This window comes from Pundamilia nyererei, unplaced genomic scaffold (genome assembly GCF_000239375.1).
Source record: "Pundamilia nyererei isolate P.nyererei 1_Seehausen unplaced genomic scaffold, PunNye1.0 scaffold00025, whole genome shotgun sequence".
Classification (NCBI taxonomy): domain Eukaryota; kingdom Metazoa; phylum Chordata; class Actinopteri; order Cichliformes; family Cichlidae; genus Pundamilia; species Pundamilia nyererei.
Window position 1 is genome coordinate 5,063,880 of NW_005187426.1, and position 24,409 is coordinate 5,088,288.

A 24,409-nucleotide genomic window follows, 5' to 3' on the forward strand; every position below is an offset into this window, starting at 1 on the left:
TCCCGTCAGTCCCGTAGAGGCTCCTTTTCAGCAAAACTATGTTTTATTCATTGAAGAAAACAGAGCGCTCAAGTTAGAAATACACTTGTCAGAAGTTAACAGCACAACTGTGCATAGCAGAAAGATTATGACCGTTCAACAGTCAGCCGCATCACATGTGTGGAATCCGGCGTGTGTGCTCCCTAAAGAGAGCGCATGAGGAGCAGTCGGGAGTGAGGCAGCAGGTGCAAGAATGTGTTAGCAGCTCTGAGCGGGATGGGTCTTGTCAGCCCACCCCTGTTACTCTGTAGGGAGGTGGGGTAGGGAGTATTTTTCGTGGCAGTGCGGCACATCCATGCGTGTGATTGTCAGCCACTGGTATGCATCTTGTGTGCTCTCCACACATTTGTGCCAATCGTCTGTGGCCTCAAATGTGTTCATGTAGCTACTTGTCTCATATTTGTGCGTACCAGGTGACCTTTCATTAACATGGCCTTTTTTTGAATACAGTCGCCCACACAGCTGCAGAAGGAGACAAATCCAGAAGCCTCCCACTCGCTAGTGCTATAACCAGCTAAATACCAGACTAACAGCAGGTATGCAGCCTTGTGAAGTCATGATATTGTAGTTTAGACCACAGTAATAGATGGTTTTGACCTAAAAGGTGGAGTTCTCTGTATGTGTGTTCTCGTGCATGCTTGAGTATGTGAATAACTATTGTTAAAAAAAGGCCAGCATGTCATTCCTTCCAACTAGCGTGATATACAGAGGGAGCTGGCTTAAATCAACAGTAGCATTCCTACAAAATATACTCGGCAGCTGCTTATAACACTTTGATATCACGCTCCCTGCCCTAGTGACAGAATGAGCTTCATCCTGCTCCACGGCCTGGCTCTTTGTGTTTTGCTTGCATCCACATTTTGTGAAAGGGATTTTGGCAATGGAGAAGGCATTCCTGCTGGGGTTGAAGGAGGCGGCCAAACCACATGGAGGATGATTACACTCCTGAGGGAAACAGTGGAAGAAGTGGGAGAGTAAAACCTAGTTTGGCTCATCTTTACTACATGTTGACTGCCTGCAATGGCTTCCGTATATACTATAAATCTAAAAGTGCATTTTTTTATTTTTTATTTTTTTTGCCACAAAGAGTTAGTTGCAGTGCAAACAAGCCGTTCTTTTGACTTGTACTGTCACACCAACTTCTGCTGCTTCATCAGTGGGATGAGCCTTATAGCTTGGCAGTTCTTTCAGCCTTCTGCTGGGTTTTTTTGTTTTTTGTTTTCTCTGCAATGGCATGGACCATTATTGGATCCGGGAAAGGGATGAGGCAAAAATTACTCACTCAGCATCATCCAGTTTTTATTGGCATGAGTGTTTTTACAGGATTCCCACTGACTTTTAAAGGCGGGGTATGAATATATTTTAAGGGACATTGTAACGCAAGTCCTGAGCCTGATTCCGGTCAAATGTTAATAACTGTTCTGCAATAGTGACACACTCTTTCCCAAAATACAGCGCTGGCAAACTGTAGTTTCATTGGTGGTGTTTTTTTGGAACTTGAACTATAAAAATCAGGAGAGCGCTGACGGATGTTTGGCAGAGGAACGACCAGCGCTGCTGCTGTTGCTGCTGGCAAATTTGTGGAGAAGCCCACGTGGCATACTGCAGGCACATGTCTGGGGTCCAGCCAACAGAGAGGTGTCATAAAAGTGTAAAAAAGGTGTGGGACCTGGCATAGCAGACACTGACATTGTATTATTACATTGCGAGCAGTGTTTTACTGCGAATCAAGGCAGCTATGTTTGTCTTTCCTCGATCATATCTGATTAAATCATGTTCGTAGCTGTTATACAGTTTTGCACATTTTTTAAATTATATTTGATTGAATTTTTTTTAAAGACTAGATTGGGATGCACTTATGATTCCAGATTGTCTGCAAGGCCAATTTATACTTTGTTAAATTAAAGTCAGCAGCTCATAAATAAAATTTAAACTAAGAGTAAGAAGAATAACGTTACAAGTGTAAATACATGAGCAAAATGTAGTTGTGCTAAAAAAACAATTAAAAAAAAAAAGGTTAAGAGTGAAGTTAAACTTCTGCTGAATTTCTTTTTTTTAAATATTTCCACAAGAAAATGCAAAGCAGAGATCCTGTCGTCAAAATTGTATACTAATTCTAGGGTCGGTCATTACGAGCCTTTATTGACGAGCCCTTTTGTTATGGTAGTACTTTAACCTGACACATAGAAAAAAGTCGAAAATCTTTAGCACTAATTCCCACACACCATCAATCAGCTGTCCATAAATTACTCCTGCTCCGGTAGTTTATGAAGTGCCACATGTCATACCCCACTTAAGGACGCGAGCGCTGTGGAAGTCGTTTAGGTGTTTAAGAAATGTATTCATGAGGAGTGATAGAACTAGTTTATTCCAGGTTTACTTTGCAACTTTTTTTTTTTCACTGGTAATCAGTTTTGTTTACAAGAGCTCATTTTCTACAGTGCACTCTTGGGGTCGATTAGCATTCATTGTTCAGTCATCTGGAGTTTTTGTTTTGTGTTTGACTCATTAAGGAAAATGAGCTCGCTTTTATGGGATAGCTCCTTGTAGAGTGTGAATAAAGCAAATTTGAAGAAGAGTAAAATTAAGAGCTTCATTTGGAGTGAGACTGAACTGACGTTTGAGTTTCATTACATACCGTCACCGTGAGCCAACACATTGGCTCATGTGCCTTTAATCTTCACAATAACTACACGTCAACTTTTATAACGATTTTTTTAAAAATAAAATCGACTTTGGTTGGAAACAAGATTTGAATTGACAACAGTGTTGAAATGTATTCTTGTCCTTTCTTTTGAAATGACATTTCTTTTCTTCTTTTTTTTGCCAGCTATTGCATTGTCTTGTTTACTCCTCAAGGGCAGGTGCTCAGCAGTATTGATGTGTAAGCTCGTGCCATGAATTTTAAAACGCTTTGATTAACAGTGAGCCATGTGAAAGCTAATGAAATTTTAATATGTATTGTTTGTATGGAAACAAAAAATATGCATCATCCCATTCGCTGTTGTCAAATATTGACCTAAATACCAACAAGGGATAAAGAATTTTAATTTTGATGCAGTGTGACAAATCAATCAAAAGGCTTTTGAGTGTCATGAAAGATAATGTAATAAAACAAGAGAGAAAAGGTTTAATAAAAAAGAAATCAATACATCATGTGAGTTAATAAAAGGCACGGGTACAAATCCATGAGATAAAAATATGCTATAAATTTCTTGTTTGGATCTGAATATCACAGCAACACAGCAACTGTACTGTGACACAAATGCATTCCAGCTTGTGGATGCATTCATTAGCATGACCAACATTCATGTTTACTTTCGCTCTCTGTACATCTTATAAGAATGGCGAAATATTGCGTAAACACCCCTGCTGTTATACTCCATTTCTGCCTTTTCCTCAGTGCCACAATGGCGCATGAGAAAATGATGCAAATGACCATCTGCTACGACGGTGTTTGTTCTTCCAGTCTGCGCTGTAGTCAGGCAGGTCTTGGTCTCAGCTACACCTGCTGGGAGCTTGGTTAGCATATTTGTGCCAACTGGTAGGCATGCGGGTAAAACGTCCATGAAAATGAAGAGAGATTTCGTGGGAGCATATAAGGACTTTACTGCACTTCCCTTTCTAAAACCCAGATTTAATGTGGTTTGGTTGCACAGAGAAAGAACGATGCACATTTGGATGTTTTATTGCAAATTGCTCCGCCCTTTTTACCTTAGTTTTATAAGAAATGCCGTGGCCCTTACTGCTAGCTCATATTTCATGTGCCTTCCCAGCTCTGGTCTATCTGCCCTGTCAGACTGAATCAGGTTGGACAGAGCTGATAGGTCTGACTGGACTTTATCAGAGGTTTCTCTCCAGGCTGTCTAATGTCTGATCTAATGGAAGCTGAAGAGGACAGACAACAAACACACTAACATACACACACAGGGTAGACTTTCACTGTTGTGCAGCTCACTGGATATATTGCAGATCCAAAGACCAAAGTACATAAAGGCGCTAGAGGAGTGAAGTGTATGACGTTAATCATTTTGCTTATATAAAGCTTTTACGATATGTTATTGGTTTTCTTTTTCTTTTGTTTGCTTTTTGAAAGCAGTGCATATGTGTAAAGTTTAGCTGGAGTAACCGACAGCACAGTCTCTAGCTGTAGTCAGACACTTTTACAGTAGGTTTTAATTAGGCTCTGGCTATTTGCAATGATTCATGTCTGATCGTTGGACTGGATGCTTTCAATATTAGAGCGTGGGCTTTATAAAAAATGCATTCCACCAGAAACATAAAACATGAAAAACATTATCCACTCTCCCATTATATCGTTACAGCCACATCTCTGCCTTAGTTGTCTTTTTCTTTTTATAGAGGATGAAGTTGAATGGCTAAAATAAAACCAGCGCAGCACAAATGCCTGAGTGATCAAGTTATCAATTACGTCTGACCTCAAGGGAGTCTGTTTTCTGAATGCTGTTGGCAAAATACACTTCAGTAAAAATTCGATCATTTCCTGAACAAAGGTCCAATTTTGAAAGTTTATGTTGTGTATTTGCCAAAAGACTTGTATTGCTCATTCTGCATTTTAGCTCAATATGTTGCAGTTTGCTGTGGAAATCTGATAAGTGGACTGCAACTATCCTTTTGTAAAATATTTCGAACCCACTTTCTCTAAGACTGTTGGTGTTCCCCATTGTTTAATCTGCTGGCAGTCATGTTGTTTCATTTGCTCAGAAGCAGGGTGACAGGGATCAGATCACAGGCAGTCATGTAAACACTGTTAGCAGCTTACAGTGGTAATCCGCCCTTACTGTATTTACTTCTCCTCATGTGTAATCAAGTGGGGAACACCTACCAAGAGGCAGCACTCATCTGAAGGTCAAAACAGCACAAGTGTCAAGAGAGACCACGGTCAATGCTGTGTAACTATTTGCATTGCCCGAGCCTCGCTAATGCACGTTTTCCCCAAGGACACGTACGTCCTCTGGAATAGCAGGATTGGTACACAGGTCACAATGCTGCACCAGCAGAAGTAGCTATCTCGGATAAAGAGAACAAATCAATACCAAGCACTCTGGCGTCTCCCTATGTACCCCCCCTTTAGCCTGAAAATCTAACTTTTTTTGGACATAATAAATATTTATGCCTTTCTGTTGAGCTAATTACACTATTTCTCCTACTTCGTTGCAATAGCGTCCTCATTTATGCGCAATATGACTCATAAATGAGCCATGACTTTGAAGTGATGGAATAGTAAGAGTGGCATTATGCTTTATTATTTAAATGCTCATTGGGTGTATTTGTAGTTTAGACTTTACTGTGAATTACGAGTAGCAAAACTGAGGTCACGCACAGTTCAGGTTGTATAATTTTGCCACAAGAAATGATTTGCTTCTGTCCTCTGTTTGCAACCCAGTTTGAGAGTAAAATATGTCAGCGTTTGAGCATGAATCTATCTCCACTAATGAGAGACAGCCTAAGGAGAGCGCGGTGTCTGTCAGCACCGTTAAGTGCGGAGGTGATAGAACTTAATTTTCCTCATATTTCTAGGCTGCGGCTTCTGTCTGCATTGTTGTGCTGCAGGGGGAGATTATCGGATTATCACACAATGAGGGAAAATGTAGAAAAAAAAATAGACTTAAAAGCATGAGATTCTCGCGCCTTCACCGCTTAAGTGTTTAGTGCGTGTGTTGTTTTTTCTGTTTTTATTTGTTGAAGCTAGACTCTTGGGGAAGTATAACTGGAAATCCAACGTGATTATCTTTGTATATTATACAAACTTATCTTTAAAAAGTTGTGAACCAAAAACACAAGAAGATGATTTGCAGATCGTATAAACTATATATTTAATTGGGAATTGTATGATTTTTGAATGGTGATATTTGGGAAATTTGTAATCTTTGGGGTTTTTTTGGATGTTTTTTTTTTTATCAATCTTTTTTATGTAAAATTTTACAATTTAAATCTTTCTTTGGTTGTTTATATTGGCAAATAATTTTGGGAGGATACGACAGCCCTTGTAGGCCCTATATAGCACTTTCCTTTCCAATGTCCAGTCCATTTTCCAATGCATTTTCTTTCTAAAAGAGAAGTAGAATGAGCTGTCTTGACATTCCCGGGAGGAATGTGAGCTAGTTGAAGGTTGTGGCAGCAAGGTGGTGGGGGCGCGAGTGGGTCTTTGCTGACTGTTGCTGGAGGCCTTTCAACATTAATGGGCTATTGACCCCCAATGGGGTAGAGGCATGAAGTGGCAATACATCATAGCCACATCCACGTGTCATCTGACTCCCCTGTCCCCCTCTTCTGTGACCACCCAGGAATCAGGACAAAAGGTGCTTACCACTCTCTTCTTCCCATTTCCATTCCCAAAACCAATCCCATTCCCATGCTGTCTTCTCCTTTCACCAGCTATACACAACCTGAACTCTGGATGCACTCCCCTCTAATCCACCGTATGTCTTATCTCAGCTCAGGAACAATAGCTACAGAGTGTAGCATGGCTCAGAGCTACAGTCGTCAGAAAAAATGTTCTGCTCCCATAAGGCTGTGGGACACTGCATCCAGCAGCATCAGCCAAGCAGCCTGTCTCTGCTTCACATGAAGTCTTCCTCACTGTTTGTCGAGAAATTATTTCGGCTTCTGTGTGTTTGACTGTCGGTTGAAATGGAATTTCTATTACTGCGGTGCAATTGACAGCCAGAGCAAATGACTTCTCGTATCTGTGCTTGCTGTCATTGTGTCAGTATGCTGATCTGTCGCTTGTCTTTTGTTTGTTCACCATGAAGCGGTATAAATTAGCTGTTCGGACTATGCTGTGATTCATGTTGTTAGGTAGGCACCTGTCCAAGCCACTGTTCCCATTAATCTTCTATTAATGAGCTTTTACCTCAGTCCTAATGAGCTGTGATTGCAGCTACGCAAAGAATCAATGCCACCTTATATGCGGTGGTCCTACAGTGGGCAGGCGTTTATGTAGGTGAGGCAGTGCCAATCAGACAGTGATGCGAGAATCAAATCACAGGGAGTCGATTTTACAGTGTTAAATGATCCCATGGTAATCAGAAAATCCAGTTAATTACTCATTACTGCCAGACTGTGTCAGCTATTAAGCTGATCCTTTAAATAAAACAGGAAGCTCTTAGGCTTAACTCAAGACTTATTCAAGTGTTAAGTTTGTGTGTGTTGAGTGCTTTATTTCATCAAGTAGTTTGTTGACAGTGATGACGATGTCAGTGAGTTGGGAGTAGTCCAACACTTTGGCCAAAATTTAAATATGACCTGAATCCTGCTGACTGATAATCTCTCAATGTGTCCTAGCACCACAGTCAGATTGATATTTGTAAAATATTTGCATAACAATTTGCCAACTATATTATGAATTCTGGATGACTTTGTTGATCTCTTAGGTTTTTACCTGCTGTAGACAACATTCATGGTTCTCAGACAATGTTTGAAACCAGTGTTGTGAAAATTCCCATCATGCATCCTGATCTGTCACAGTCCAGATACTGGATCTCCGAGGGTACGCTGCGGAGTCTAGCAAGGGGCACAACCTACAGAACTTGCAAAGTAGTGCATCTAGAAATCACATTAATTCTGGACATCCAAAAGAAGTGATGAGATTGGAATTTGGGGAGGTTAGAGGCTGGGTCATTTTCAGACTGATTTTATTTTCTATTTATTTTGGCGCAAGCATTCCAGCAAAAGTACATCTCTAGGCTGATGATGCGATTATATACATGTATGCCACCTCTGTAGAGCAGGCAGAACAAGAGTTCCAGACGGCATTTCACTCTTGAAAAACTGCATTTAGAACTGGTTGTAAATGTTCAAAAGACAAAATTGATGGTATAGTCAAAAGCTCACCCACCCACGTTTGATGGTTTTAGCATTGTTACTTCTGAGACTAAATCTGTTCCACCACACCTTTGGGTTCATGGTGTTTCTCTTGAATGTAAACATTGCTAAAGAGGTAGAGCTGATCGTCTACCAGTTAGAGGTTCAGTGGTTTGATTCCCGCTTCCTCTAGTCTGCATGCCAAAGTAATTAAGTCATAAATCTTGCAACTGATGACTTGCAGAAGGCAGCACTGATATATATTTTTTCTCTATAAAGCAATACTAGGTACACTTGTTTTCTTTGTAGCCTTTCCTGATACGAATAGTTAAGTGTGCTCCTCTAAATGGTTGTTTTTGATTTGCTTAGACCTCGGATACATCTGGGGAAAAAACTGTTTTCATATTACGCACTTTAGACACGGATCAAGCTACAGAAAGAAATCATCTTAAACGTGAGTTTAAAAGCATCATAAGAAATGCAGTAAAGGAAATCTGAAGATGTTTTTTCTTTAGAGGCTGGTAAAATTTAGAGTTGTGTATTAGTTATAGTTGGTAATGGTGCGACTGATTAGCAAGGATTTCCCCTCCTATGAGAATTAAAGCAAAAAGACTATGTTGAAGAGGATTTTTACGTCTCCTTCATATTTAAAACCAGTTCACAGCAAAAGCCTCCTCTTGGTTCCTGACCCTTCAGAAGCAGTGGTCTCTTAATATTGAGCTTCAAATATCAAGTGATATGTGTTCATTAGAGCTGTCCGCTGTTATGTATTTTTATTATGTATATTTATTCTTGCCACACTCTCCCACCATCTGTGCTTCCTGCTTTCATTCTCCTCAACTTCCTGATGTTCTCTCTTTATATTTCTCTCTGTGGCAAACTTGCATCACCTGACTGTCTCTAATTTTCTTTTTTTCCTCCCCTTCTCTACTCATTCGCTGTCACTGTTGTCTTTTTTTTTTTTAAATACATCCCTACTGTCTCCTTCCGATGCTTTCCTCTCTTCCCCTCGTCGCTCTCTGTCTCCGCTACTTTGTCTGGCTTACTTCCGTCACCGCCCGCCTCTGTCTTGTTTTCTGCTTTGTGTATGTTGTCTCTTTAGGCTTACTCTCTTTTCCAGTAAGGGAATGAATCCATATACATGTCAGAGTGCTGTGGAAGACACTGTTCATTTTCTACTCCCTCAGGCCACCTAGAGAAACAAACAATTTACGCATAAAGTGCACACACTAACACAGGCATGCCTTCGCTGGGATATGATATGTGACTGGCTGGTTCCAATGCCTTCTTTTATGTTTTGCTATTTTGATAGAAGGTTCTTTTTGTACCATCGCTGAACAAATTTGTACATATTTATGTCTTGTATTAAATAATTTTAATAGATTTTCTTTCACCAGTTCACAAAGGTGACCCAATTATGTGGGTTTGCTGACAAGCGCCTGTCACTGTGTGTCATTTGTTTCTCAGTAAGTACAGCCTTCAACAGAAACAGAAATTATAGGAAGGAACGAACCAAAAATAGTGTGGCAAGACCCAAAATATTCTCCTCTCTGGACCAAGCATGAATAGACTAGATCTGAGACTTAGTTTCCAGGCTTCCCATAAATATATATATATATATATATATATATATATATATATGTGTGTGTGTGTGTGTGTGTGGGTGTGGGTGTGGGTGTGAGGGAGAGGGAGACTGTCACAGGCCTCAATGTGTATCCACCTCAAGTGCAGTGTTAAGCCAGGAGAAAGGAGGAGCGAGAGAACAAACGACATGGCTGTTTTTGTTCCATCTGCAGGAGGCTGATGGAGACACAGCAGCACACAGATGCACGTCCTCCACACACGTGGACAAACGTGTCACAGCATGAGCATGGATAGGAAAAACATTTACGCTGAGTGGTTCACAAAAACTCTTTATAATATATATTATTATGAATTTTATTTTATTTTTTTTAAAGTTGATATTTTCAGACTGTTAAAAAGGCAGACATAAATGTATTCATGTTTGTCTTTTCTCCTTTTTGTTCTATAAAACATAGAGATGAAATCATAATTTAGCCAAGATACAGACACAAAGATGACAGGACTGTGGTGTCTTTGTTTACTGAAACTTTTCTCCCAGAGATCTGTGGGGAACCGTCAGCAGCAAGAGCCTCCTCTTGGCTCTAGTCACTAAGCAGATTTATACTCAACACAGAGGCGCCATGGGTCAATGAACAAACACCTTTACTTGTCAGCGAGCTTTCTGACTGACACACAGTACCTGTGGGTGGCCCCCGATATTGCTCAAATCTCTGGCTTTGAACACCAGATCAACCCCGTTTTCTCGTCACAGACTAGGCCAATCAAACGGAACGAAATCAAAGCTTTGTTCATCAGCTCCTTTTCTACCTCTGTTAAATATGTGTCTTTGGGAGGACCACATCTTTTATTATTTTAGCGAATCAGAAAGCAAATGCAATTAAATGTATCTGTTTAATACATGAACAAAAAAGCCATTTTTAGTCTCATTTTCTACATCCAGTTTCACTTGTGATATTTTGTAATTCACTTTAAGGAGTTGCTGTCAGCAGAAATTCACCTTGTTAAAAAGCAAGCCAACTCAAATGATAAAGGATTTCTTTTAAGAGTGATTTAGCTGGTAGAGCAGGCAGAGCAAATCCTTAAGCCTGGATATTTTCTGCACATTGTTTTCTAGGGGTGTAAAGTCAGTCACATTTAATCCTTCACTAGTGCTCAAGAGATGCCCTCAATCAAATCCAGATATTCCCTGTGCCCCTGAAAGCGCCTCACAGCAGCAAATTCTCTCTGGCTCAGTGTGAGTGGGTGGGTGGTAGTCAACCAGAGAGGCAGATAAATGTGTTTTTCTTTTACATATTACACTCTTTAGCCTCGCAATAAAAGCACGGTTATGTAGTTGTTTGCTACTTTCTTGCAAATGCAGTGAATTTACTGACAGTCAATAATGGAAATGGAGGAAAATAACACAGAATCGGTCTGGATGATGGTGATGGCAGGATGGCTTGATCAGTTCTTTATGTGCAGCAGGATGCGGCTGCCAGGTTTGTTGCAGTTAATGTTTTTTGATTTAATCCAGAGCTTTCTGACTGCCCTTGCGCTGCCATGATAATATGCCCAGAGGGCTACTCATGCAGTAAGTAGAACAGGAGCCTCCCTGGATTTATAGCAAGGAACATGTTCCTCTCTCTCAGAATTAATCTCCTTAGTTTGGAACCACAGGAAGAAAAATGAAAACAAAGATTGGATCTGCCTCTTATTTTGGAGATTAAATTTTCTTTTTCCTATTTTATTTTATTTTACTTTGGTTTTTTCGCCTTCAGTTGTGGACACCTATTATTTTGGCATGCAGTATTTGTCATTTTTCATTAGGGAAAATTGCTTCTCGGTGCAAAGGCAGATGTTTGGTTCCCAGCAGTGTGCTGCCATCGCAAACATCTTTTTTAGTAGCACTAAACAGATGGTTGTGGGTGTTAGATTGCTGCCACTACATGACTTTTGAAAACCCTGTTGAGGGTGGTGGACTGTATTAGGGCTTTTCCAACATACAAAAACAATGTTGCTGCCCCCTAGAGAGGTTTATAAATCACATTTTGCAAGCTTTTTTTGGGGGGTGGCTGTAAAAAGCAAAAAGTGGAAGTGCAGCATCTGGACAGGAACTCTGACATCCGGGGAGGGGAAGGTATGAGGTAGATCAAGAGAGGGTGTGGTGCTTGACTTCTGACCCTGATCAGAGGGTAGGGGTCAAATGCAAAATATAGGCTGCAGCAGTGTTGCTACATGCAACCCCACGGTCAGGCCAGTCTCTGCAATTTGTCTTGACAGATGTGCCCCCTCCCTGTTTACTAAACGTGTATCAACAGGAACTGACGAGATGAATAAGACGAGCAGTAGGAAAGAAGGAAGAACGAAAGGTTGGGAGGAAGAATTTTTTATTTTTATTTTTTATTTTTTTTAATGCAAATAAAGGTAAGGAGGCCAACAAGGCTCCTGTCTCCATACACAAGCCTGGTTTAGCAGGGAGTCTCAGTCCACCGCAACAGTTTATTGAAGGCAGCATGCCTTCAATTAAAGGGTTCTTTCCACATGGTGTACTCACCCCACCAATGTAACACCTCCCCCATTAATTTTCCCCCTTCCTTGCAACTTGCTTTCTTTCCCTTCTTCCAGAGTTATTTGTTCTTCTGCAACAAAGGTAGGGCCTAATCGTGGTAGGATCTCATAACACCAAGGCTTTTAACTGCCAAGATCAAAGAGTGCAAGTTTGTCTAATGCGGGATTACGTTCAGATACGGGACCTGGCAGCCTCACCTCACTCCACCCCTACACCACCACCAGTGGCGGGTAGCTCCATTAGGCTCAACGCATTGCTCATTTTTCCGCAAGAGCTCCCTTGGGCTAAGAGGCAATTATGCAGTAGTGTGGCATAATATTTCATTCTCTTCACATCGCATTGCTCTATGGTGGTTCTGGCCGCTAACAGCTTCATGTGGCCCAGGAGGAAAGGTGCAGGCTGCTAACAACTTCATGTGAGAAGAGGAAGGTTGGAGAGGGGAGGAGGCGGTGGAAGAGGGAGAGGAGAGTTCTCAAGGGCATAATGCTTCATTAGCATCGTCAGGTCTTTTTCACCTTCTTACATGGAGAGTGAAAGGGTGGGCATGCGTTTTAGTTGTGGTCAGGTGACGTTAACTAGATTTGCGACGTGACTCATGAATATAAAAATGTACACTGGATTGACAGTTTTGCTCCTTGCATGCAACAGTTACAGGGGGAAAGTCATATTTGGTTAACACGCTTAAGATGTTTTACTTTGTATTTCCACCGCCTTTGAACAACAAAGCAACGTTCAATGCCTTCTGTTTCACTGATGATTATACATGTAAACAGAAGAAAACGTAGACGTTTTATAACTGATGTCTATAGACAAACTGGCAATGTTCCAGAAACCAGTTAATGGTGTATGTTCCAGGAGGGTACCAAAGTTTAAAAACGGAGCCCTTTCTTGAACTCTACAAAGATTGCACAAAGTATAATATCATTATGCCCACATTTGTTTTTGTCCAACCACCATGATAGATAAAATCACCTCCTCCGTCTTTTTCTTTTTTTTTTTTTTTGATCCTGCTATTTCTTTTCTGGCACTGTAAATCCTCTCCTGCATTTCATCTTTTCCTGAGTGGTGGCACATAAACTTAATACAATAAGTATTTGCTGCTAAATGATGTCACATTCATAAGGAAAATCCCTTTCTGGGTTGAACAGCAGGGTTGAGGATGTGGGTTGTGCCCACATCTTTTCTGCCAGTTGCAAACATCCGTGTTTCTTGAAGAGAGGTCATTCTGAAAAAAATAAAATAAAATTCTAATGCATTAGGTCACCAGGTGGTCATCATTTCTGTTTGTGCGTCTAGCCAAGAATTTAAGTCTGATGGAGAAATGCTGACAAGTAGTACAAAGGTTGCTATGAAATCATACATTAGGTAGGTTGTGGGGAAAATATCTAGTATGTCATATTTCTTCTTCAAGTGATACTTGATGAATACACTGTAGCACTGTTTCTGTGTTTTTGTATTATTAAAACGAGCATGTCGTGTGTCAGTACTTAACCACTTTGTGTGGTGACGCCATAATGCAGTGAATCACTACATAATAGGTGTTTGTCTGCTTTTTCAAGCTATTTTTTATTACTCAGTTATACAGATATTATGGAAAATTGTTCTACAGTGTATTGGGAATTGCTTTTTTTGTGACACTGTTATTATTGTGGCTAACCTGTCGTTCCTGTATTATATCAATAGTTATTCTGGGATCCACCTCCAAAACCAATGATTAAAGTATTTCTACACTAGAGGGAATAGGCTCAAAGGATTTAAGGCTTTATGTGGCTTGAGAACTAAATTGAGGCTACAAAACATTTTATTTAAAAGAAACCACAGCTTGCTTCGCTTTTGTGACATCAAGATCAGGGGCGTTATTTGGCCCTTTGACATTTTCACATAATTTACGACAAAATTATTCTAACGCTTGTGACGGTTTCTGTTGGTTTCAAAGAGTTGTTAAATGTTACAGAGAGAAAGAAAATTGGTACTTTATATTCAACTCAGTTCTGACAGTGATGGGCATGTTCATCGAGGACCGCTGTGTGATTTCTACGCTTTATGCAGAGAGCTGCTTTTGCATGAACTCAACCTTTTTTTTTTTTTCTTTTTTTTTTCCAGTGCAGACTCGCTTCCCACTTTCTGCAAATTGCAACAGCAAACTGTCACTGCCATTCACTGAATAATAGTTGTAGGAGGCCCTGCCTTTCAATTTATTCATGCCCAATTTTGCTTTCTGACTATTGTTGATGGCAGATTTCAGTGAGAATAGCCTGCTTTTGACAGTGCTCTGTACCTGATATCGCAGGACTTGTGCTATCTGCACCCATCTTATGCCGGTATTAACTATTGCATTGCCTTGCTATTTTACATATGGCCTCTGACTGAGATGCTTCTAGCTGTTGTACAAGAAATGCATTTGGTATTTTAGACAAAGCACATTCTTTTAATATTGTACAACAGTGTTTTGATAACTTGGCTCACCACAAGTTACTACATTGGTAGTCTGTTTTTTGCTGTTTATTTTCTAAATGTATTATTATATTTTATTTATTATTTCTATATTACTGTAAATTTGCCAAACCCACTAAGTGAGGGACTTGCTCAGCCTATGGATACTTTCTCATTTGAACACATAGAAAACAAGATTCTAGTCTTCAGCTTGATAGGTGATGCTAGTTGTGCCCTTTGGCCATCAAACTGATGTCACTGGTCACAGTTTTATTCCTGTATTAACACAGATGCTTAAAGTGTAAATGTGAGGCTACTTCTTCCATATTTCTTCCATATTCCGTGCTTTACAAGAAATATCCACTTCAGGCCTGATAAAATATGTCGCCTTTGTGTTTGCCAGTGAACCTACAGTCATAACTTTATAGCTTTCATCTATAAAGTTTTATGTCAGAGACCTAGCATTAACAATGAGTCTTTCTCATGTTTTTTAGAGATCAGGTCTGGCGGGAGAGGTCCTAAGGACGGACCCGTGAGGCAGCTGCCCTTGTACGACACACCATACGAGCCAGCTGAGAACGGTGGCGACTCAGACCCTGACCGATTGCGCTGCCCCAGAGAAAGCAGACTGCCCCAGGATGATGAGCGACCCCCTGAGGAGTACGACCAGCCCTGGGAGTGGAAGAAGGAGAGGATTTCCAAAGCCTTTGCAGGTAGGACTGACTGACCGAATTGTTATGACCACTGAAGGAGAATATAAACCTCACTGTAACTTACGACACAGAGAGAAGTAAGTGAAATAAATCTTGAAAGTACTGCAAAGAAGACTTTTGAACAAGAGATGCATAATGCACTTTTACTCTGAAAACATTATTTCTACCTTTTTAGTAAGTATCTTTAAAAAGGGGGGAAAAAACAAACAGAATTTCATTTCGATCTGTTTCGCAGTCTTTGTTCTAATGTCAAATGCTCAGAGACTGAATCTAACGGCTCAACTGTCAAGCTTTTAACACAACGTAATCTGAACCTGTTTCTCTTTACTAACCCAGACGTCTGTTTTTCCAGCACTAACAAATTTGATTATGGCTTCTGTCAGGTTATGAGGCTCCCGCTGCTGCTGCTGCTGCTGCCTTTACCTTTCTGTTTAAGCTTTTTTCCCCCCTCTCCTCTGCACCTGCTACTTTCATTTTGCAGGTGTCCAGAACACTGTTTACTGTTTTCATCCAGCTCCTGCCTGTTTAAACTAAGTTGATACCTACGCTGCTCAGGGAGGCATGATTGGTTGCGCAGGTGCATGTAGGTCCAGGTAGTCACTGTGGTTTTAAGAGCTTCAGCATGGCTAAAACAGCCATAACATCAAACAGGGCTGTTCCTGGAAAGATATGCCGCCAGAATATAAATATGCACCCCAAATAAAAAAATAAAAAATAAAAAAAAAGAAGTATTTTATCCTTTTTTTCAAGAAAATCAGCAGTCCTTGACTATTTTCAATCGCCCCATTTTTCTCTTCATATATATATATATATTTTTGTTCTTTTTCATCCTTGAACAGCTCTGCTTTGTTATGACTGCATTAGCTACGAGGGCTCTGTAAATGGCACTGGATCAGATCCCTACGGCAGAAAGGACTCCAAATCCCTCACAGGTACCAATGGAGGCGGGACTGGGGATTGTCTCCTTTTTTTTCTTTTTCTTTTTTTCTTCTTTTTTTTTAGTATGATGTTTTTAGAGCTTTTTGAAACTGATGCCTGAACCTCTGGGTTGCACTTTACTTTCTGGAAATGCTGTTTAAAATTACAAGCTTGTTTTACAGTTTATTAGCGATGTCACGATTTGATTAACATTTGAATCCTAAGTGCTGTTTTCTCCAAATGAACCCAGCGGTCACCTACTGAAAAACGCCTTGGAAAATGTTGCTAATTAGAATGACATTATCAGTATGCTACTTGCACAATCCCCCAGAGCTTGAAGTGGACTAAAAAAAAAAGGCAAAGGCATGGTAGAAGTACTTCAGATTAGTCTTTCAGCAGGCGCACAATTTTAGCAAGTGCAGTAGCACTGCTTAAAAGAAGAGGCAATGGGGTGAAGGGTGCAGGGGTGGAAGTGAAGCAAACTGTGTTTACTCGTCCACCCTTTGCAGTGTTAATTATTCTTTTTCCATGACAAGAATAGTGCGGTTTGGCTTTCTGTGGAAATGATCATTATACAAACTGAAAATATGGCAAAGTGGTCTCTGATGCACAGCAAAATAAAAACAACACGCATGCATTATTAAAACCACGCATGGCCTCAAGGCTCATTTTGGTGTATAGTTGAGGGGGGGAACAAGTGGCAAAGCTTGTAATTTGGTTTTTCGACATGCAAAAGTAATTGCGCGGTATAGCACCGTAAATCAAAACTCACTGTGATGCAAAGTACAAAAATAATTCACATTTTTGTAATTAAATTTCTTTATAGTTTAATTATTTCTACAAATGTCTCTATTTTATGTGTCCTTTATTTTTCCCTTTGTGCTCTGAAATCACAGATGAAGTGCACTGCAATAAAGCAAAACGGTTACAATACAGAAGATGAAAGAGGCATTAATCCCTTGTGGTGTTGTGCTGTTAATGGGTTGTTTCAACGGACTTCACACAGTCACGCAGTTGAAGGGAATTATTCCATAAATATCATTTACGTGCACAGCTACGTTTTAATATCCAACAATAAAGCATGTAATTAATGCCACATCTCCAACCCACTTTCATCACAATTGTTGAATCTAATTTGGATGTAATGCCTCGAAGAGCCGGTCAGAGCTAGTGACTATTTCAAAACGGATCCATCCCAAATCGCTGGAATAGCGCACTTTTCTATTTGTGTAGATTATTTGTAATGTTATTAATGATGGAGATGGTCTGCTCCCTCATTTTTAAGTACGTGTAAAGTCTTATGTGGCATTGCAAAGGAAACAAACTCATGAATCTCATTTGCTGGAGAATAGTCTCATAAGAGTATTTGGTGCATACCTGCAGGTAATGAGAGTACTGGTATGTACCAATCAATGGTGCTTACAGATAGCATAAGTTCTTGAAATAAATGAGAAAATTATCTTTGTCCACTGAGAGGTTTTGGGCTAGTTTTGAAGATTTCCACAGATAGATAGCATTCAGCTAGATGTATCTGACTGTGGCAGGAGTTGTGATTTAAGGGATTCATTGGCTCATGTTAGGCAGAGTGTAGTGAGACTCTGTAGGCAAATGTATAAAATAAATTTGTCAGTGTGTTCATTTGTCATCCTTCCAAGTTTCCACTTAATTTCTGTTTCCTGTTTACTTCTGTGTACCCTCGGCCCCGAGGTTTTCATAGGAGTCGCGTTGTTTTGCCTGTGCTAGTGATTAGTTAAATAAGGGATGCTGCATTCTTAATCACTTTCCTTCTCTCCCTCATTATTTTTCTGTCAAGCAGCACTCAGGAGAGTTTGTTTAAGACACTATTTACCAACACACCCCTCTTTCAACTCCCCCCTCTTACAGAGAGTGTCCCTCTTTTGATGATGATTAATTCAATTTCCAGTGCATGTCAAAGTATATTGGTTTGGAATTGAAGAGATAAGTCTTTAAGTTGTCTTTCAAGGAAAGCTGCAGTGTAAAAAGTACTTTGATTTATTACTGGATTGTGTTCTGTTTTATGCTTAATTCAAGCCGAAATAATTCCCCAACATTTGAACAACAGAAAAGGGAAGAAAGGAAAAAAGAAGAAAGACATCTCTAGGACAAGCCTTGTCAGCATGGGCTTGTTGCTTTCGCAGGTGTCAGTGCAGACCAGCCTTGGATCCTGACATCAAGGGGCTTAGAGAAAGTTTCATACCTTTCAAGCTTGAAGTTTGTGTGCTTGCACCCATGTCTCTGATCTTTGCAACAAGCTTACCTGCGACTTCAGGACATTATACATTGCTTCAATGTTTAAGTCATGTGAGCCAAATGCTTAGCAGTTATCCCCATTTAATCTCTTCTGGCACTGTTTTAAGAGTTAGGTTAGGGCCCAGCTACTCTTGTCTTTTCCCAGAGATGCTTTATTGCACCGCTGTCGATTATATTTTGGATCCATTCGTTTTCTCATTGCCAGGAAATCTGTGGCATAAATGAGTCACAGATCCAATACGGAATTGTCCTACACCCTTAGTCGAGACAGGGTTACTCGGGCGGTCGTGTAATTTTAGATCATGAACTTTCTGTGCGTTAGAGCTTGAGAAGCCTAAACGCCTTTTTTTTGTAATTTACCAAACCTAGTTGTAGTTGAAGTGATTGTTCGATTTTCAGAACCACTAACCATTTTGCAGAAAAGTCGATGTTTTGACAGAAAAAAACAAAGGTCCAAATTAACATACATACATGAACATGTAAAAGAAAAACCTTGGCTTAATTTTTATCACAAGCTTTAAAAATATTACCCAAACCACCAATTTAAAGAAGTAACTATATTTTCCGAGCTTTCCATTGTAAATTTCTATCAGATTTTGTAAGACTAAATCTGATTTAAGTTTGTTTTATGCAGAATATGACAACATTTTTATTTGTTTTATATATAGATTTGTAATTGTTTGACTGTTCATGTTCAGATCTCCCTGATTTCCATTGTGGTGATGCTGCCATGCCTCCAGATGTCAGCAGTTAAGTAAATACGTTATCAGGCTGCGGTAAGTTGTGATTCCAGCCTTTCTGTGCTCAGATAGCCTGTTTTTTAAAATAGGACTAATTATAGCTCAGTGGGCTTTTTAGGTTTCCAGAGGGCACTTCTCCTCAGCAACATTTCTATAGTTGCTGAAGCACTTTACGCCTGTGTAATATAAATGATTAATGATATTGTTCACCGTTTAGATTTAGAAGCGGTTTTCTGAACCCATCAAAACCTTCACAGTTCATATTCCCACAATTATGTGGGAAATGAAAATGTCGCCAAACAAAGTATTAGCACATAATGAAAAAAGATGAACAACCTTGCTAAATTGTGCAGTAGGTGTTTCAAAAATAAAGGAAAAAAAACAATTAAATAAGTACCAAGTGCCGCCTACGCCCTCCCACAGTGGTATAACACGGTAATGCAATCTGTATAAAAGACTATTTGTCTTCATTAATGCTGGGGAGGCAAAGTAGAGTAATGCTCCTTGCTGCAGCCCCCTTTTCCTCAGCTGTCCCTATCACAGCCTGCCTGCACGGCTGTTCACAACACTTGGTCTGGTGTTATTATTCACTGTTGAACTATCTCCTGACAGGTATGCAATGGAATGTAAATCCTCTGCCTTGTTAGGGGGTTGGGAGGCTGTGTACTTGCGGTTTAGTTAATCACTCATCCTCACTGTCCCTCTCCACCCCAGCGCCACACCATACTCGGCTGCCGAACACAGGTACTCGACACAACCTCTATCCTTACTCCCTGGATGCTGAGTAAGTGATGGATGATTCTGGAGGTGAAGTGTGACCAAGATGCATTAGAATTTGACCATATATGAAGCGTTAGTATATGAGGCCCGTGTAGGGTTTGTCCATATGTCTATCACCCTGTACATTTTGGCTCTGCATATAGTATCCTCCCTCTCACAGCCAGACGTGGACACGTCGCCATTGGAAATCCGAGTGCTGTCTCAGCAGGAGTGGGACTAAGAGCCACTGTTACCTAATCTCCTTGCCCTGTTACCTGCTACTAACTCCTTTCACTTGACTCCTGGCCTGCAGGGTACCGTGCATTTAACACTGAAGATCAGAGGCAGTGTAGTCGCTTAGCCCCTCAGGTCTTGGGAAACTTTATGGTTTTTTTTAATGAATCTTCATGGGCTTAACGACCTAGAAATCTGAGATCTGATTCTAATGTTCTAAAATAAATAATTGATTCAGTTACAGTCCTACCGTGGTGTCTTGCAACAGGGTTAAAGCCAGCTGTTTTGTGGGTGCCGGGGTTCAGTTTCTCTGTGCTTGGCTGATCCGATATCCCCCACCGCTGCCTGTCACTCTGCAGCGCTGTCTCGTCCTACTGGCCTCTGCTGCAACACCCTGCTGATAACCTTCCTGTCAGCCCTCTTTCATGAGCCTCAAATGTGTCCCACCGTTCTCTACGGAGCGCTGCTGCCATGGGTCTTATCTTCACTCACACACATTGGCCACACACAACAGCACTGTAAACCTCCCGCTATAAGTGTAGAAGCAGCGTTTTGCCAGAAAGCCCCCATGGAAGCTCCTGCTGGCCAGCTGTCAGTAACCCATCTTTCCCTTCTCTCTATATGGAAGAGCATGGAAAAAGGCCTTGCTGTCATCTCTTAACCATCACCCATTTTCTGTGTCACTTTCATTTTTAATACAAACGCAGGTCCTTTCAGAAGAAAGCCGGACTATGTAATGTGATGGATACAGTATACCGGAAAAATTATGAAGTGGCATTTCAGTTCCCCTGGAGCATTACACAGTTGTTATCTGTAATGATTTGAGTGCAGATGGAACAAACACGTCTTCGGAAGAGGCTGTTTTTGTATTTCGAGCTCTTCCGCTCATAATGTGCGGCATAAACATCACAATACTCCAGCTTGTTTTGAATATGCATGCAATTAGCCAGCCAAATTAAGCAGAACTAAATTAAACGGCATTGGTGGAAAACAAGCATAGCTGGTGATTTATGGTGCTGCACTGTTTACAGTGATGAAGTGCCATGGGCTAATGAAAAGCCCGGGTAAACAAATACCTGGCTTTGAGAGGAAATTAAAAAAAAAAAGAACGGCTCCTGGAAGAACAAAGGAAAGGAAAGCGCATACCCCTATCCATTATTTTTTTATTCTTTTTATTTACTACACTGTCAACACAAAACAAAGTACATATCCAAAGGGAGGAGTACAATAGGAGGGACATGAGTGATGGGTTTTCTTTTCAAATTTTTAACATGGCCACTTTTGAGCGACAGCTGCTTCGCAAGTTCCAGACAGGCAATAACCTGCTTTTTGTGTCAACAGGAGGAGGTGTGTACTAATATTGAATGAGGATTATCCAGGTGAGGAAGGTTAGATGACAAAAAAGATCGGATGTATTCACATGAACGTTCAGAATTATTAATTGGGCTCTGCATTATTTCTCTTTTCATTTAGAAAGGTGCTGTGCAAATATGACTCAGATTATTAACACATATAACTAACCTAACCTACAAAATGCACAGTATTTATGTCATACTGAGCATGATTTACATTTTCTACTTGATATGCGTGTGCGGTCTCTGATGCAGTTAACCTGTAGACAGAGTACAATTTACCACCCACAGACCTGATAATGGGTCTAAATCTACATTAGCTGTAAACAGGTATGTATTGATAGAGGGCAGTGTGATAGAGCCAGTGTGGGCAGTGTGATCTGTGAAAATGTGGGCTGCAGTGTGCTAAGCCTTCAGGTCCATGTGTAAATCACCTGAACTGCTGTTGTCACCTTGGTGCTGAATATGAATTTGTCCCTGCAGTGTAAAGATGCACTCATCTGTGCAGCAGCGTGGCATCTAAAGTCAGTGACAACCTTAGGAGTAACAATACCTTAAAATGCTTCACAAGGTGAGGCACCCAGGTTTAAAAAAACGCACACAAACACACCCAAAACCCTGACTATTGAATCAGTTTTCCTTAATTTTCACAGTGCTAAACGCTATTATTCAGCTGTGCAACCAAGCGAGTCTGAACCACGCTCGCTGAAATCATCTCCTCGTCCCCACACTGAGGCTGCAGAGTGGAGGCAGCCTTCTGCTCCCCCAAACAATTACACGCTAATCTGCAATGTGAAATGAGTATTAGGCTTTTAATCTCATAGGAAGAGAGTCCCCTACTTCACCCCAAAGTAGAGGAAGTTATATTATCTAGCAGAGTTTTTGACCTTCTGTATCCACTCCTCTAGCCTACACCTCTCCCATCAGGACAGACAGCAAGCAGCTCCTCCTTCCAGCCACCTTTCTCTAGATTAGCCCCCTGACACCCCAGGCCCGGCTATTTAATTGCTTGTCGGATTGAATATTCTCCAGTCTCCCCTTCATCTAGCTTGCTGATATTGCTTCTCATTAACATGTCCTGTACCACCACCATGGTTCATTTCCTTTCAGGGAGGAAGACAGGTTCATAACATTATGTTCATCCTCCTACTAAAAACTAGTCTGTGCACCAGCGTTAATAGTATATCTGATTTACATCAACCCATCTATTTGCCTGTTGTTTGTCCATGTTTGAACAATTTCTTTCTTGCCATTGTTGTTCCGTACTTTAAACTTAACGTACTCATCGAATGCATTTGGTTTTGATAAAGGAGATAAGAGAATGAAGGATCACATGTATTTAATAGGATGACGTGTTTTGTTTTTGGTTTTTGGTTTTAACTTATAAGACCTTAAAAGAAACCGTTAATAGTTATGTGCCAAAAGTAGCTGCACATTAAAATTCTTTTCTTTTACAGTACTTTCGTAACTGGAATAAAATCTCCAGCACCATGGACAGTGACCTTAGAATTTGCTCAATCGCTGTGGCGTTGATGGCACAAAGATGTCTTTTGAGACCTCTGCAAAATCTAAGCAAAAATAACACAACCACCCGAGGAACATGCAGTCGTTCACCAAAGCTATTACCCATGGATTGCATTTATTTATCAGCCTTGGCTCGATCACTGGTTTTCTCTTGTATGAAGAAAAACATTCCCCTTTCTGTCTCATTCATTAATTATCCTTGGCTGGTTAAAAAGTGGCCCTGTGCTGGAAACAGATGTGCTGCTGCATGAGTGCTCAATTATCCTGGTAAAGCCCCAACTGCATGAGGCATACATTATTTAAGGGGCAAAGCCAGGGTAGCGTCCATTGCCTTCATGGATTACTCTTAGGTACTTTTTAGCTACAGATATTGTCTACACTCTGACTTGGCTTAATATAGAGGCCTGGGGTCTTTGTCATCAAACACAGCACCAACTGTTACAGTAGAGTGTATGCAGCTGTTTTCACTGATCATCTAGTTTGGCTTAAGGCAGGTTTATATTTTATAGTTTGCTCATTAAAAGTACAGTATTATTACTTGGGCCTGAATGTTATTTAAGCATATTATGCACTGTATCATGCTTTAGAGCTTGAACAATTCGGCCTTAAGAACTTCTTGTTGCATCTATCTAGTGTATCTCTCCCAAGGTGAGACTGTAGTTATTGGCTGAATCTGAGTGCATTATTGAATTTGATAATTGAAAACTTTCACATTCCTTTTGTTACCTTCAGGGCCTCTCAGCAATCTGAGTATCCAGCTCTGCATCAGAGTAGAAGCGGATATAAAATCCAGCCCTACTTTTAGAACTAACGTTCCTTCCTTTCCAGTCCTCTTGTATTCCTTCCTTTTCTAGCCCACAGCTGCTGCTGAATTTTGGATCACAGTATAAACCAACTCTCCTGCTCTTATCCACAGTATTTTTCACTTACCCCTTTTACCTTTTGTCTTTTTCTTCTGTTTTCTGTCATTACTTCCCTTTCCTAACTCACTTCCTTTCTTTATTATTCTTGTTGCTATCGTTTCCTTGCCTCCATCTCTCCTCTGGTGACACTTGCAGTAGAGATTAAAGTGATCAAGGACCTACCATGGCCCCCTCCTGTCGGCCAGCTCAACACCAGCCCTCCCCCAGTGGAGGAGCTTGAGTCTCCTTCCCAGACAGCTCAGCCCTCGCCAGGACAGACGAGCTGTGACCAGCACCACCATGGTGGGTGTTGGTGTTCATTGTCCAGCATCCTTTCCATCAGTTACCCTGGCACTCCCTCCATCTTCCTATTCCCTGTTGGCATGTTTGTCCATCCATCCATCCATCCATCCATCCGTCCGTCCATCCATCCATCCGTCCGTCCGTCCATCCATCCATCCATCCATCCATCCATCCATCCATCCATCCGTCTTTAATTAATGAAGGCATGGTGTTTTACATAGCATACAGCTCAGTATTTTAGTTCTACTGAACATTTAAAAAA

The 24,409-nt window shown here is 40.7% G+C and overlaps 1 protein-coding gene across 4 annotated transcripts in view; it reads left to right on the plus strand.

Moving 5' to 3' along the window:
• The window catches only part of shf (Src homology 2 domain containing F), a 92,419-nt gene that overhangs the window by 51,732 nt on the left and 16,278 nt on the right, over nucleotides 1-24,409 (plus strand). Inside the window, exons 3-4 of one of the 4 annotated variants that reach the window (XM_005727689.2) lie at nucleotides 14,926-15,144; nucleotides 15,984-16,076. In XM_005727689.2, coding sequence (XP_005727746.1) covers nucleotides 14,926-15,144; nucleotides 15,984-16,076 — 312 coding nt within the window. Of the gene's footprint in view, nucleotides 1-14,925; nucleotides 15,145-15,983; nucleotides 16,077-24,000; nucleotides 24,148-24,409 lie in introns of all 4 variants that reach the window. The other 3 variants (XM_005727687.2, XM_005727688.1, XM_005727690.1) reach the window with 3 other exon arrangements.